Here is a 16,602-nt window from a genome sequence, read left to right as displayed (position 1 = left end):
CATGGATGCCGAAAATTTAATTTCGTTAGTTCAGCAACGGTCTGTGCTATGGGACAAATTTAGTGATTCATACAAAGATAGGAATGCTACGAAAAGTGCTTGGCAGGAAGTTTGCGCGGAATTATTTCCAGACTTTCATGCTTTTAATGACAGCGACAAAATTTCGATTGGTAAGTGGATTGTAAAATTATATCTTTACGGGGTTCTACTGTATAAAGAATTTAATTCTATAGTGTCAATGGTAGTAGTAGGCTCCGAACATTAGTTTGTTTATGTTGATGTGGGGGAGTTATGGAGAGGACTGATTTCTGAATTCCCAAGCGGAGCACTATTGAGGGCATTGTATCCAATAACAACTGTTGGTTATCTATTGATGGATGTTTATCACTCAATGAAAATGTTATACACCCACATCTCGCTTTACGGCCTAGATAGGTACCCCGAAACTAAACCGCAAAACGAAGAGCCGTATAAGGAATCATTCTAATGAAAATTTATACCAATCCGATTGAATTTGTGTGAATTTGTATTAGAATAATTGATTGCTTACACGGCTTTCATGAAGTGTTTTGCCATGGATTGTGTTCAACGGTGGGTAGTGTTATTATTCATAATCCATTAATTAACTTTTGTTTTTGTTTTGCTTACAGAAAATTTCCCTCATTTGAAATCGATACTGAACAAGTTTTAGGATGTCAACCAAATTTTCAACTGTTTCATCAAGGGGCAGATTTCAAGCGACTTCATCCAGCTGAATGTGAAGGTGAGTTTTTGTTAATTTGAACACACCAAAATCTTCTAATATTCTTATTCGGTATTTCATACAGTTCAGCCTGACCCGGAACGTTATCGACGAAGAGGTGGTTAAGGCTCGGTTCGAGGAATTCAAGACCAAACTGTCCGATTAGTGCTCGGTGATCGAGATGTTTCCCTGCCCGACTCTGTCAGAACGCAATCACCCAGCAATCGGTCATTCTTCGCCCAGGTTCCGCTGTGCGTTGATGCAAAACGCGCTCAAGAAGCTGCTTCTGCTCCGAAGTACGTCCTCGAGAAATTACGGCTGAGTGCGGTTCTGGACGAGGATCTGCAGAAGCAGCAATTAGATAGTGTTTGAAAGAAAAATATGATGTAATTTTAATCACAAAGCATTATTACTGCAATGCTGAAATAAAAAAAAAAACACTCTAGAATGAATGAATAGGCACACATTCTCTTGTAGGCAGATTTCAAGATGATCACAGGAAGTGAACAGATAATACACATAAATAAGTAGTGCCCCTAGCTTGTTAGAAATTGTTATTATTATTGCTTCATAAAATTTTACACTTTTATCTAACCGTGTTTCTGAGACTGTTAAAAAATATGTGGCAACGGAGCGTGTGAAATAAATCATGCTGTTTGTGACTGTTTGTGTGCTCTTTGCAACTGGACAAAAGTTAGTTTTTATAATACTGTTGATGACAGCCATGTTTTTTGTCCAGTAAGTTTTTCATATTAATTTATCATTGCAAATTTACGTTGCCGTCGTTGTGGGAACTGTTGTAGAACCATATGAGCCTAACATAAACGTGTGCGCTCTGAGAATTACCGAAAAGGTTTGCGAACGTATTTTGAAAATAGGCGGAAAGGTTTATACCTCTGACCGCTCTGATCGCACTTATCGGTAAGAACACCGTCCTGATGTGCGTGTAATGTCTGCGAGGCCTGCACTCACTTTGGCCGTGCTCATGGCGTGCCACACTTCAACATTCGTCCGTATGTACTCTCAAAGGAACGCAAATTTGAGCAGGTTCGTGGTTGCAACCCCAAAAGGCATATCATGAGAGATGAATGCCCTAAGCTGCTCACAAACAATAGCGGAAATTCAAAAAACACGGGCTCGATCAGCCAGGTGCAGCTATACCAAGAACAAGGTACAGATGCTTGATCTTCGCTCACTCATATGCGATCGGGAAGCGAAAGATGCGCAAGGGAATTGGGGAATTCACCGCTGCCGATAGCGATCGGGAACATCACACAGAGATGCGATCAACAAAGCGTAAGCGGAAATAATTTTATTATTCTGCGGAGCAGATACGTCCGAAATCGTCCACCATGGAATCAACAATAAATTAAATATTTTATCGGATGTTTTGCTAAATAAATACAGATTGTAATTTTGTGAAACTGTACATTGTGAATATATGTTTTATATAACTAGTGTTTTCATATGAATATATGTAGTTCTACCAGAACTGTATTTTGTTTGTTGATGTGATGTTTCAGCCGGGTGTTTCGCCGTTTTGTATTTACTGTCGGCATTGCGTGGATAGCAGTTCGAGCTTTTGTTCGCCGACAGCAATTTGTGGTGCGGAAAAGGATTTCCCCATACAATGTTGGGAGATTGAAATTGTGGGCTGTCGAATTGAGCCAGCCACCCAACAGCAATCAGTTGTATGTAGCAGAAATATTTGCAGCAATATTTACCTGTCAAACCACTGTATAAACAAATGCATGTATGTATATGTGAAAGATGTACGGTTTTGTGTAGCGCGAGGTTTCTTTCACATTGTTATCCGGTTATCCGTCCAAACCCAGCGGCGCTTTTTGAAACCGGTCCGGCTGAAACCGGATAATGTGTAATCGCCCTTAGGCCGATTACACATTATCCGGTTTCTGCCGGACCGGTCTGAAACCCAAATGGCAAATTTCAACCGTACCAACCTCTTTACGGCGCCGTGATGCAGCGGTCTACTGCGACTGCAATGTCCGGTGACCGGACAAGCATTATAAGCGATGACAGTAGTATTGTATCGACATCTGGTGGAGACATCAGTTTGGGAAAGCAAATCATTCTCTATAACATTCTATAGCTTTGAATGAAAATTTTCACTTCAAATTATTTGATTACTCAAAACACGTGGAACTGATTCTTACTTAATTATGTTTGTATAACGTTCTTGATGTTTTCACCAAAACTTATAATTATAATATGAAATCACTATCAAACACAATTCTTGTTCAGGGTTGTTTCACTACTTGCGAAAGAACGTATTGCTATATTACATCAAATATATTTATTACAAAAAATGTTTATTTTCATTCATAATTTTTATTTTGTATATGTGTTAATTGCACCTAAAAATTTATTTTTACTGCCACTTCCCAAAAGCAAAACACGAAACTAAATACCATCAACGCGAATTGACAGTTGTTTGTCATGTCTGTTAGTATTAGTACGATTCAGGCAATTTTTCGTCCCATGTATTAGTATGTGTGTGCTATTGACGTTTGTTTATTTTGAAATCATTTCAAAAGTTGCAAGTGATATGGATGCCGAAAATTATATTTCGCTTTATTTCGCTGCTGTAGAACAAGTGAAGTGATGCAAATTTCTGCTCAAAGCGAAGCAATGGTCACAGGCGCACGAGGTCATCATGGAGTGTTTTGCCATGGATTGTGTTCAACGGTGGGTAATGTCAGCGACAAATTATTCATAATTCATTGATTAACTTCTGTTTTTGTTTTGCTCACAGAAAACTTCCATAATTTAAATTCGATACTGAATGAGTTCTAGAATGTCAAACAAATTTTCAACTGTTCCATCAAGGGGCAGATTTCGAGCGACTTCATCCAGCTGAATATGAAGGTGAGTGTTTGTTAACTTGAACACATCAAAATAGTTTCTCTTCTAATATTCTTATTCGGTATTTCCTACAGTTCAACCTGACCCGGAACGCGATCGACGAAGAGGTGGTTAAAGCTTGGCTCGAGGAATTCAAGACCAAACTGTCCGATATGTGTTCGGTGATCAAGATGTTTCCCTGCCCGACGCTGAGCCATCGGTTCTGTCGGAACGAAATTACCCAGCATATCTGATTCGGTCATTCTTTGCCCAGGATCCGCGTAACAAATAGCTGTATGTTGATGCGAAATGCGCTCGAGAAGCTGCTTCTGCCCCAGGAGTACGTGCTTGAGGAATTGCGGCTGCGGAATGCTGAGCGCGTGTCTGAACTAGGATCTGCGGAAGCAGCAATGAAATAATGTTTGAAGGAAAATTATGATGTTATTTTATTCCAAGATAATCACATGCTAGAGGCGAATGAACTGAAAAGTTTAAACCCTCTTAAAGCCAAAAAGAAGAAGAAGCAAGATAATCACAGGAAGTGAACACATTATGCATATAAATAAATAGTGCCCCTAGTTGTTACCAAATGTTATTATTATTGACTCATCAAATTTTACACTTTTATTTAATACTGTTTCTGAGACTGTTGGAAAAATATGTGGCAACAGAGCTTGTGAAATAAATCATGCTATTTGTGCTATTTGCATGCTATTTGTGCCGTCGTTTAGGAGCCGTTGTTGAACCATATGTGCCCAAGATGAACGTGGGTGCTTTGCGAATCACCGAAAAGGCTCGTGAACGTATCCTGAAATGGGGCGAAATGATTTGAAGCGACTTGATAATGTTTTTGAAAATTAATCGGGAACAAATTAACATCTGGAACAAACAACAGGCAATTAGTCGCATGCATGTTTTTCCGCGAATATTTGCACCATATGCAATCAGCTACATATAGCAGGAATATTTGCAGCAATGTTTACCTGTCAATCCACTATATAAATGAATGCATGTATGTGTATGTGAGAGATGTACGGTTTTGTGTAGTGCGAGGTCTCTTTCACATTGTTGTCCGGTTATCCGTCCAAACCCAGCGGCGCTTTTTGAAACCGGTCCGGCAGAAACCGGATAATGTGTAATCGCCCTTAGAGTATATCGTACTGGACTGAACAAGCTTGAACTATTCAAAAAAAAAAAAAGGTGAACATACATATTGATTTGCATATTTAATATCAATGACATATGTATTTCTTTTCTTCATAGGGACACGAGAGAACAAAATACGGATGGAACGTGTTGGTGCTACCGACACTCGGCTAATTAGCTATACCCGTCCCTAGAAAATGTAAACCAGAACAATGCAATAGAAAGAGGAACGGGAACGTGTTTGAGTACTCGAAACTTTGGAAATGCGTGTAAAATTGATGTGGATAAGGCTGCGATTATAACTCTTCCCATGTACGCTGCTTATAGAATAATTACAACGAGAATTATTGGTATTATTAGATACTGTTATTATTATTACAATAATAATTTTTTTGCAGAATAATTGATATAGAATAAGTTAGTATATATAGAATATCAATGTATGTAGAATTAGAATCAGAACTACAAGAACTACATTATACAAACGCCTTGGTACCAATCATCAGTAGGGTAGAAAATGACTAGATAGGGTAGTAAATGACATGTACCAAAAAATTCGTCGCATTTACTAACTATTCCTCTCAGTGTGGTAGTAATATTTCTATTTTCCTTGGAACGGACGTCTTTGACAAGAAGGATCTATGGTACTAGATGAGGCCGTTTCGTCACTAAGTTGGTTAGTGGAGCGGTATATGAAAACAGTACGGAAGAAAGTAGAAGGGGAATTATTTGCTTGTGGCGTGAAAGAGACAGACTGATCACGAGCGAGCTTCGGCACTAGCGTATTGTGTTTTGTTTACAAACAAAACACAGTAGACTTCCAAGATGGCTGAAGCGTGGTTTTAGCCAAGACGGGTCTATGGTACTAGGTGAGGCCGTTTCGTCACTAAGTTGGTTAGGGGAGCGGTATATGAAAACAGTACGGAAGAAAGCAGAAGGGGAATTATTTCCTTGAAGCGTGAAAGAGACAGACTGATCACGAGCGAGCTCCGGCACAAGCGTATTGTGTTTTGTTTACAAACAAAACACAGTAGATTTCCAAGATGGCTGAAGAGTGGTTTTAGCAAGTTGGCCCACCTTAGGATATACTTCTACGCGCCTTGGTTTTAGCCAAGACGGGTCTATGGTACTAGGTGAGGCCGTTTCGTCACTAAGTTGGTTAGGGGAGCGGTATATGAAAACAGTACGGAAGAAAGCAGAAGGGGAATTATTTCCTTGAAGCGTGAAAGAGACAGACTGATCACGAGCGAGCTTGGGCACAAGCGTATTGTGTTTTGTTTACAAACAAAACACAGTAAACTTACAAGATGGCTGAAGAGTGGTTTTAGCAAGTTGGCCCAACTTAGGATATACTTCTAGGCGCCTTGGTCTTTGAATCCTATCATATAAACATCTTGGGTCGAGAGCACTTTTAAAATAATGTTTCACCTTTGTGGTACTACTACCTGGGCTTACACGAAGAACGGCCTCCCTTGCAGAGTTTTATTTTTTTTCGTTGGCTCATTCAGTTTTCTGCTAGCGGAAAGAACAGTGTTGAAATATCGGATCTCTTGAAAGTTCTTTTCAATTTGTGGTGAAGCAACAAAAGAAGTTGAATTTTTGTGAGCGCAGTAATTTCTATCAAACGTATAATCTATAATATTCGAGGTAAGTTTTTCGCGTTATGTTGTCAAATCATGCTGTAGATGAGAATTTTACATTCTGGGATAGTTGAATTCAGTTTAATTGGAAATCTCCAAAATTAAAGAATGAAAAATCAAAATGGCTGCCCTCTGTCTAATTTTCTTTGTTCCAGTATAATGAGTAAGCGAATCAAGATGGCTGAAAATATTCGAAAGTGCATAATCATCTCATTGCTATAATTTTCATTCGTTAAAATTATCAAAATTACGACGAAATCATGTATGATTTTAATTCCAAAGCTCATGTTCATCCTTTGCGTAGATGGTCTCGAACGAAACATAAATTACAACTCATTGATTTGACCCTTTGTGGTCGAATTAATTTCCTTCGAAAAGGACCTTTTTAACTTTTTACCCCTATAATCTTTACTTTGAACAGAGAACTGATATCTATTATTCATAGAAGCTTCGTATTAATTTGTGAATAGGTTCACTAGACATCATTTTTTGTTAGAAAAAAGTAAAGTATTATATGGTTGAATATAGCATTAAGTATGATTCCTTGCTGTGGTGGCTGAGAGCAGACATACGGCAGAGATAATGGGTTCGATTGTTTTCTTTGTTCCTTTTTCATTGACTTTATTATATAGTGCCAGTTAAAGTTTCTGTGAATTATCACAGACTTACATTGTATTTGGTTCAAATAAAGATCACTTTTTCTTCAATTCGCAGGATGCAGATCTTCGTCAAGACATTGACCGGTAAAACCATCACTTTGGAGGTTGAGCCTTCAGACACCATCGAGAACGTTAAAGCCAAGATCCAGGATAAGGAAGGTATTCCTCCAGATCAACAGCGTCTGATCTTTGCTGGTAAACAACTTGAGGATGGTCGTACATTGTCCGACTATAACATCCAGAAGGAATCCACTCTTCATTTGGTCCTGCGTCTCCGCGGTGGTATGCAGATCTTCGTCAAGACATTGACCGGTAAGACCATCACTTTGGAGGTTGAGCCTTCGGACACCATCGAGAATGTTAAAGCTAAGATCCAGGATAAGGAAGGTATTCCTCCAGATCAACAGCGTCTGATCTTTGCTGGTAAACAACTTGAGGATGGTCGTACATTGTCCGACTATAATATCCAGAAGGAATCCACCCTTCACTTGGTCCTGCGTCTCCGCGGTGGTATGCAGATTTTCGTCAAGACATTGACCGGTAAGACCATCACGTTGGAGGTTGAGCCTTCGGACACCATCGAGAATGTTAAGGCTAAGATCCAGGATAAGGAAGGTATTCCTCCAGATCAACAGCGTTTGATCTTTGCCGGTAAACAGCTTGAAGATGGTCGTACATTGTCCGACTATAACATCCAGAAGGAATCCACCCTTCACTTGGTCCTGCGTCTTCGTGGTGGTATGCAGATCTTCGTCAAGACATTGACCGGTAAGACCATCACGTTGGAGGTTGAGCCTTCGGACACCATCGAGAATGTTAAGGCTAAGATCCAGGATAAGGAAGGTATTCCTCCAGATCAACAGCGTTTGATCTTTGCCGGTAAACAGCTTGAGGATGGTCGCACTTTGTCTGACTATAATATTCAGAAGGAGTCGACTCTTCATTTGGTCCTGCGTCTCCGCGGTGGTATGCAGATCTTCGTCAAAACATTGACTGGTAAGACCATCACTTTGGAGGTTGAGCCTTCGGACACTATCGAGAATGTTAAGGCTAAGATCCAGGATAAGGAAGGTATTCCTCCAGATCAACAGCGTTTGATCTTTGCTGGTAAACAACTTGAGGATGGTCGTACATTGTCCGACTATAACATCCAGAAGGAATCCACCCTTCACTTGGTCCTGCGTCTCCGCGGTGGTATGCAGATTTTCGTCAAGACATTGACCGGTAAGACCATTACTTTGGAGGTTGAGCCTTCGGACACCATCGAGAATGTTAAGGCTAAGATCCAGGATAAGGAAGGTATTCCTCCAGATCAACAGCGTTTGATCTTTGCCGGTAAACAGCTTGAAGATGGTCGTACATTGTCCGACTATAACATCCAAAAGGAATCCACCCTTCACTTGGTCCTGCGTCTCCGTGGTGGTATGCAGATCTTCGTCAAGACATTGACCGGTAAGACCATCACGTTGGAGGTTGAGCCTTCGGACACTATCGAGAATGTTAAGGCTAAGATCCAGGATAAGGAAGGTATTCCTCCAGATCAACAGCGTTTGATCTTTGCCGGTAAACAGCTTGAAGATGGTCGTACATTGTCCGACTATAACATCCAGAAGGAATCCACCCTTCACTTGGTCCTGCGTCTCCGCGGTGGTATGCAGATCTTCGTTAAAACATTGACTGGTAAGACCATCACTTTGGAGGTTGAGCCTTCGGACACTATCGAGAATGTTAAGGCTAAGATCCAGGATAAGGAAGGTATTCCTCCAGATCAACAGCGTTTGATCTTTGCCGGTAAACAGCTTGAAGATGGTCGTACATTGTCCGACTATAACATCCAGAAGGAATCCACCCTTCACTTGGTCCTGCGTCTTCGTGGTGGTATGCAGATCTTCGTCAAGACATTGACCGGTAAGACCATCACGTTGGAGGTTGAGCCTTCGGACACCATCGAGAATGTTAAGGCTAAGATCCAGGATAAGGAAGGTATTCCTCCGGATCAACAGCGTTTGATCTTTGCCGGTAAACAGCTTGAAGATGGTCGCACTTTGTCTGACTATAATATTCAGAAGGAGTCAACTCTTCATTTGGTCCTGCGTCTCCGCGGTGGTATGCAGATCTTCGTCAAAACATTGACCGGTAAGACCATCACTTTGGAGGTTGAGCCTTCGGACACCATCGAGAATGTTAAGGCTAAGATCCAGGATAAGGAAGGTATTCCTCCAGATCAACAGCGTTTGATTTTCGCCGGTAAACAACTGGAGGATGGTCGCACTTTGTCTGACTATAATATCCAAAAAGAATCCACCCTTCACCTGGTCCTTCGTCTTCGCGGCGGAAACTGAATCAAAAATTATTATTCATCAGATATACTCCGACGTAGGTCGAGTCTCTTTAATATCCAAATATTCAACCTATCAATGATCGATGTTGTAATTCAAGTAGATGTTGAAAAATTTCAGTTGTAGTTGATGTGATCCAGGAAAAAACAGCTTTGATCAACAATTCGCATTCGAACGTTTGAGAATAAATTGTGAGGCAATTCCTAATAGACAACCATGCCTTTGGCTTAATAGATATACCTTCTGACTAGGATGCTTTCTTTTTATTCTTCAACAAAATATCGTGGTTGGAATAAATAAAAGAGATAAAAGATGTAATTTAAAGGTGCTTTATTCTGAAATCCGAATTCATTTAAACTTCACTACTTCAGCTTCGCACGCACTTCTCGCTCTAGAAATGGTATTCGTTCCGCTTCTGGCAGGTTCGACCACAGTTGGTACGAAATTGGTACTACCGATACGCCAAGAGTCTCAATCGTTTTGAGGTGGAGTGCGTATTGACCACGCAGTCTGTTGACATTAAGCGCGTAGCATATTTTTGCTAGACAAATAATGGTAATGCTGAAAACGAGATAAGAATACAGATTTGTAACTGTTACCATTCATGTGGGTTTTCAATCCGAGCGTCATTCGACGCTGGACCTGATGTAGGTGGCATTTGACTTAAGGAATTAAAATTTTATAGAAAAAAACGTTGAATTGCAATCTCAATCTCTGCAAATTTCATAATCAAAATATCAAACTGTTGGTGGTCATAAACAGTACAAATAACACTAACTAAACAAACAAAAACTAAATTAGGCATGTAACTTACATTTGATTTCCGCCTGCTTTAAGTTCCTCAATCTTTGTTGCCGTTCTGTCTTCTTCACTGTTTCGTGGCTGCTTCACTATACTGCCATTTTGGTCGAACACCACAACGTAGTCCAACACGTGCCCGTATTCGGAGGTAACCTGCGTCAGTACACTTCCTTCTCCGCCAAATGTCAGCTCAAGTGGTTTCAGTAGCGGAAGGTCCGAGTTTTCCAGTAACAAGGCAATTGCCTTCTCCAGATAACGACGATCCGGTAGTGGTCCATCGTATTCCGGATGAAGAAGTTGTAGCGTTTGTGTGAGTTGTAGAATCTGCAGATAATCGATGGTAGCATTCCGAGCCATGCTTTTCTCAAGCGATGAAGAGTCTAGGTAGTGCTTGAGCAACTCGCTGTTGTAAATATCCAGTGAGAGAAGCTCCAGGTTGTAGCGTATCCAAGGAATGGTGCTGCTGGTCAGAAGCGAGTGTCTGCTAATTTCCGGTTTAACTTGTTCCCAGTTGGGGGGCTTATAATTTGCGTTTGCAAAGGCTCCCACGATTGTAATAATTCCTGAATTTGTAACAATCGAAAGATTATCAGCACGCGAAGCGATGTAATCCAGCAGTGGAACGTGAAGATATCCGATTTTATTGAATTTCTTCTGAAAATATAATGCATTTAGAAGGCCAATATTGTGATCAACAATAAATTGAGCACATCGCCTGAAGTAATCTTCATTGTAGAACATCGGATACTTTTCTAAATTCTTATCGACTATTTTCTTCATTATGAAGTCTATTGTTTTGAAGTTCACTTCATCAATACGTTCGGTCAATGCGATAAATATATTTTCTAGCAACTTTAGATACTGCGGTTCGAAGAATGAAAACTCGGTTAATGCTTTCAATGCATCAGCAGCCTGCATACCGCTTAGGTTCGTGCCATGTAACGTAAGAGCGCTGACTACATTCATGACGCAACGATCGGAAACCCGATGTTTACTGATAAAACCCAATAGGTCCACCAACTGCTGAATGTTTTCATGGTCCATTTTATATGCGATTTGAATCTGAAATAACATAGGAAGCGCTAGCAGCAAAGCCTCGATCAGCGGACTTCGATCCATCTTCGTTAATATAAAATTCAGAAAAACAATATGATCCAAGTTGATGTCATTGATTTGATGGCGTAGAAGGTGAAGCAGAATGGTTACGATTTCACTGCTCGAACCAACTCCAAAGTAGGTGAGTATTTTCAAACTTTCTGTTATGTCATTCACAATGAGAAATCTAGAATCATACTTTAAAGCCTTACAAAGCTCGGCGAAGCGTGGATGGTTCAAAACTTCTGTCCGCTGCATTGTGGTTTTGCCATTTTTGTGCAATTCAAAAAGAGCCTTCAGAGCTGCCAGCGTCACTGCTTGGCGATCGAGTTTCCGTTTATCGAGCGTAGGTAGGAACTCCAGAACCTCTTTAGCATCGGATGCCTGTCTTAGAAGATTGAGATAGCTGTCGGTTTGCACTTGATTTATACTTGTGGACAGAGGCTCTTTGTTGAAAGTAGTAGCACTGGTCAAACTTGGGATCGTTGATATTCTTTTTATTAGGTTAACAGAACTCACGGAACCGTAAATTCTTGTCACCTGCGAAATGATTCCTCTCAACATTTTGAATTTGGTTTTCACATATCTGTGGAGTAGGAAAACTCCATTAAAGAATTATTTAAACATAATATACCATTCACAAATACTATTCGGTTGTCCGAGCATAATTGTTTTTTTTTGTCATTAAGACCGTTATTCTATTTCACCCTTGCTACTACCGAATATTCGACTGGTAAAAACGGTTAAAAACTTATTACTTTACCAATTGAGCTTATTTCAGTTTCGATTGTTGATGTTCCAGAATCACAACTTGAAGAAACGTCGTAGGAAGAAACGCATGCTATGCAGAGATGCCAGATATTTTTTTGACACAACCCATGAGAATTATTACAAATATGTGCACACAAATTCAATGTTGCTCAAATTATGATCGATGTTTGAGATTTATCGAAGTGATGAATAGTTTAGGTACTTTCGTATTAGCGTCACCGGAGCCGAAATATAATAGATAGCATTTTTATTGTTCGCACTGGCATTCAAATATTATTTGTATTGTTGTTGCCTTGTTATATGCAGTGTTTTGTCATTTTTAGTGCTATGAAAATGAGCTTCCGACCCGCCGTCGGAAGCGGCGGCCTATCGCAAACAAACCTGTGTTCCATCAATTACCCGGTTAGTTTGAAACATAGGAGACGATCCTTTAGTTAGGTCCGACCGAGCGTTAGCGAGCGTCGGACGGCATACGTTTGCCCGGTTAAGTAATTGCTATCTATTGTATTTCGGCTCCGGTGACGCTAATACGAAAGTACCATAGTTTACGTTTGGTTACTGTGTGAATCGCACTCAATTCAATACAGGATGCAGTATAATTCATATTTGGATTAGACTTAAGTTAGATTGATTGGAATGCACGTGTCATGCGTGTCGCGTTATGATCAGTATGTTGAAGCAATGTTCCCATATGACTATCACGCGTTCAATGTTTGAACCACACATAGTAGCACAATACACTTGTTGACTTAAAAGCTGTTGCCTTCATTGTGTTAGAAACATCAAGAAACGTTTGTCCATGATTATCAGGGACGAATTGCCATCGAGCTAAAGTCCCTCAAAAAGCAAAAACTGAACTGCTTGTCCATGTTGATGAGGAGAAGTGATATAGGTAATGTCCATGTGGACTCATTTAATGAACATTTTCCAATAATACATTCATCAATAAATTCAAAACCAAATGTAATCTCAAGTTCTATGAACGAACTAACTATCCTCAAACATCAAAGCTGCTCTTTTACATGTTCATACCCACACCGTTTTATATGCAACTTCATTTGCATTCTTTAATGTTATTCTGTTGCACAATAATTAATTCTTCCAGTATTATATACAGTATATAAAAAACGACCGGGACTTTCTTTTTAGAGTTTTTAAAAATGCGTCGATTCGATTCGGTCGTCTGATTGAAAACTGATTTCTTTATTCAATTAAAAATGGAATGGTGCTCCTGATGTTCTGCTGCTTCCGCAAATTTGTTTGTTGTTGACCGGATGTGTTCTGCTTACTTCGGCGGTTGTGTGCACGCGTGGCTGGGTTGTTGACGCCGCGATAATATCCAGGTCGCCGCTGGAATTTGATGGTGCGTCGGACTGCGATGTTTCGCGGGCGATTTTGCTGACGGTGTTTATCGATTGGGTTGTCTCGATTTGTGTAGGGCCAGAATGGGCCGTAACTGCTCCCCCTTTAAGATCGAGCCGTCCCGGTTCGATGGATCTGGTTGAAGTGTTTGGTTTTGGTTTGCATGATGTGTAACGGGTTTTCATAAGTCCAACTGCTATTGCTAGGAATACTACGAAAGTCCATGTTCCAAAAGTGAGATGCAATTGTTGTTTATGCAAGACTTCGAGCTTCTTTCTTGTTAAAAAATGTGCTTCCTCCAGTTTTTCGAGGGTAATGGTTTCATTGGTTTCTAAATGGGATTCGACAATGTCTAATCCGTTTAGTGGAATCATTAGAAGTGGTTCCTTGCCGGATAATTCGATGTTATTGTATCTTGTGTTGTTGATAGTAATAGTACAGTTCTGGAAGAATATTAACGCAGTTCCAGTAATGTTCCTGCTTGTCATTCCACAATTTGTGCTCAATGGAATATTGATAGCTCTTTTGACGATGATATGATTATCATCAATTCTTTCGACTTGTGGTTCGTTAAGGGACTCGACGAAACTACATTGTCCTGAGAACCCTTTCAGTAGCTTTGAGAAGCAGTTGTCTGCAGAGACGTTTATCAGCTCGTTTGATCTGCAGATGGTTTCTTCTTCGACTTCGTAGCAATTTCCAGTTATGAAATAGGTATCTTGATCGGAGATGATGGCTCTCTTTGACGGCAGTTTCAGCATTTTACCATTCTTCGCAACAGGTTCCAGAAGCAGGCGGGTGTAACTTGAACTTTTAAAACTAGGAATCATAACAATGAATATAATTTTTGTATTTTGAATTATAGCTGCTAATTCCAAATATTCGTATGTTTTTTCAAAATTGTTGATTGTAATGTTATCTTTTCTCAAGATATGTGTTGCTTCCACAATTTCTTCTGTCGTCAGAATGTTTCTTGGTATAATTTTAACTCTAGCTAATTGAATGGCTTCCGCAATGTTCTCTATTTGGTCTTTGAGTAAGTCTAAACTGAGATTTAGGTTGAAAATTTCCTTCAGTACATTGATTTGGTATGTGTTATTTTTTGTGTTAATTATTTCTTCTCTAGGCTTAATCAGGTTTTTTACAATTGCTTTATGCTGCTCATTTATTTGCTTAATTATAACATTTATTCGTTCTTGCACTTGTTTGTTAATGCGGACTTGTTCGTTATTCTCTGTTATGAGCTTATTACTTCCTTTGTATAGTGCATCAAGTTGTTCATTTATTTTAATTAAATCGTTGTTGTCCAAATTACCTGTAACTATTTTAATAGTGCTTCCTAACGCATCGAATAGTCCTCTTTTTTGTCTAGCTTTTGGTAATAAATTATCGTATGTTATTTGTATTCTAGAAAATTTCTGATTAAGCAATTCTGATAGATCTTTGTATTTGAAAATTTGTAAATCCTGAATTATTTTATTAACTTTTGAAAATGTTGGTTCGAATTCAAGCAGCTCTATTGAATGGAAGATTCTATGCGATCCGGTTCTAATTCGGGCTATACCTGATTGGATGGGGATGAGTCCTGGGTTATTTGTGAGGTCTTGAATTTGGAGAGATGAGCTATGGATGGATGGGGTACTATAAAGGAGGGTTACCAGCACTATCAGTTGAGTCCTCATTCTGTGAAAAGAGAAATTGGAGAGATTATTTTCTTTTCCTTTTTAGTTTGTTTTTGTGCAGTTTTCGTCCTTTGTGATCTATTATGGTTTTGATTCTGTTTTGTCGCACTACTGTTTTCTGAAATTTCGGTCTTGTCTTTGATTTAATACCTTGAGTAGTTTTGAAGATAGGTTCGTCTTCCTCGAAATGGGGTTCGTCTTCCTTATTTTTATTATTTGATTCCAAATTTTTCTTTGCTGTTTTATTGAGTGCTAAGGTAACTTCGTCTGCGATTTCCTGTCTGTTTTCAAATATTCTTTCAATTTCTACTGGTAGCCTTTCAAACTCTCTGTGCCCAAAGAGTATTTCGAATGGTTTCATATTGTGGCTTGTATGGACTGTTCGATTGTATAGATTCGTGGCTATCTTGTAAATTTCTTTTGTAGATAAGTCTTTATACTTTTCCCGAATGCATCGGAAGATTTCACTCAATGTTGAATGGAATCTTTCGACGATTCCATTGGTTTCGCTATGATCTGTGGGTGTGAAGTAGATGGTGGTTTCTAATCGTTCAAGGAGGGATCGGATTTCAATAGATTTGAAAGCAGGTTCATTATCACACACTATGTATTTTGGTGTGCTGTATAGAGTCATTAATTTGACGAATCCTGCTCGCACATCTGGTATTGATCTGGATTTAATTGGAATTAAGGTAGCAAAACGGGAAAATTTATCTACGGCGGATAGGAATAGGTCGGGTTGTGAAATGAAAATATCTATGTGGACTATTTCAAACGGTTTGGTTGGGATGTCAGTTTTGGATAGTTTGATTTTGTATGGCCTTCTCTCGTACTTGTTTTCAAGACATGTTTCGCACATATTCACATAGCGTTGAATTTGTCGCTTCATGCCTGGAAAATAATACTGGCGTAAGATCTGGACTTGGTTTTCTTTAGCGCCGCGGTGGGCTCTATCGTGAGTTTTCCTGATGATCTCGTTCTGCTCTTCGGCGGTACGAAGATCTGTAAGGAGTTTTTGACTAATTTTTATCTTGAATGTTTTCGAGCGACTGAAATAATTTCTGTAGACTATTTGCAGAATATTTATCAGAGACTCGTCGCACATAATACAGTTAATCTTCTTTGGATTCATATATTCCTTGAATATATCTAAAACCCTGACTACTGTGAAATCCGTGCGAGTAATTGTTCGTCGATGTACTCTAGGGAATACTTCTTCGTATTCTGTAGAGTCATTCGTGCCTTTCTTCAGTATAATCTGATTACTAAAGAAATTGATCGGCGATTCGGTTGACGTAATAAATTCGCTATCATCGGTGTCTGCGGAATGACATGTTCCGGACTCTGATGATGTGTCGTTTACGTTTATTTCGTTGGTCTTGATTCTTGATAATCCGTCGGCAACAACATTTTGTTTGCCCGGACGATACTTCACTTCGTAGTCGAATTCCTCGAGACGGAGCCGCCATCTGACCATTTTGTCGTTCGGATCCTTCAAGCTAA

At 39.6% G+C, this 16,602-nt stretch overlaps 2 protein-coding genes and 1 long non-coding RNA gene across 4 annotated transcripts; 2 read left to right on the top strand and 1 right to left on the bottom strand.

Annotated features, from left to right (window-relative positions):
- Positions 1–1,400, top strand: LOC129776770 (uncharacterized). The gene is made up of 3 exons (XR_008743162.1): positions 1–170; positions 651–763; positions 828–1,400. It is a non-coding gene; the product is annotated as an uncharacterized LOC129776770 (long non-coding RNA).
- Positions 1,401–6,237: 4,837 nt separating this feature from the next.
- LOC129778628 (polyubiquitin-C) lies at positions 6,238–9,706 on the top strand. Its single transcript, XM_055785652.1, has 2 exons — positions 6,238–6,397; positions 7,105–9,706. The coding sequence occupies exon 2, from the start codon at positions 7,106–7,108 to the stop codon at positions 9,389–9,391; it is 2,286 nt and encodes a 761-aa protein (XP_055641627.1). The 5' UTR covers positions 6,238–6,397; position 7,105; the 3' UTR covers positions 9,392–9,706.
- On the bottom strand, positions 9,702–12,143 carry LOC129778630 (FAST kinase domain-containing protein 2, mitochondrial-like). 2 transcript variants are annotated; one of them, XM_055785653.1, is made up of 3 exons: positions 12,048–12,143; positions 10,203–11,870; positions 9,702–9,949 (listed from the first exon to the last, which is right to left on the bottom strand). In XM_055785653.1, exons 2-3 carry the CDS (start codon positions 11,846–11,848, stop codon positions 9,751–9,753), a joined length of 1,845 nt encoding a protein of 614 aa, XP_055641628.1. In that variant the 5' UTR covers positions 11,849–11,870; positions 12,048–12,143; the 3' UTR covers positions 9,702–9,750. The 2 variants fall into 2 exon arrangements, with proteins under 2 accessions (XP_055641628.1, XP_055641629.1); XM_055785654.1 differs by having other exon boundaries at positions 11,932–12,072.
- Positions 12,144–16,602: the final 4,459 nt, after the last annotated feature.

This window comes from Toxorhynchites rutilus, chromosome 3 (assembly GCF_029784135.1).
Source record: "Toxorhynchites rutilus septentrionalis strain SRP chromosome 3, ASM2978413v1, whole genome shotgun sequence".
NCBI classification, from domain to species: domain Eukaryota; kingdom Metazoa; phylum Arthropoda; class Insecta; order Diptera; family Culicidae; genus Toxorhynchites; species Toxorhynchites rutilus.
Note: the sequence above shows the minus strand (reverse complement) of the source record. Positions and strands in the feature narration are given on the sequence as shown.

What these genes read in the sequence shown, in the direction of transcription:
- LOC129778628 (XM_055785652.1), top strand. Translation starts at nt 7,106, where the DNA reads ATGCAGATCTTCGTCAAGACATTGACCGGTAAAACCATCACTTTGGAG.
- LOC129778630 (XM_055785653.1), bottom strand. Translation starts at nt 11,848, where the DNA reads ATGTTGAGAGGAATCATTTCGCAGGTGACAAGAATTTACGGTTCCGTG. An exon ending in AAAGCAGGCGGAAATCAAAT is followed by an intron (nt 9,950 to 10,202) that starts GTAAGTTACATG and finishes TCTCGTTTTCAG; the next exon opens with CATTACCATTATTTGTCTAG.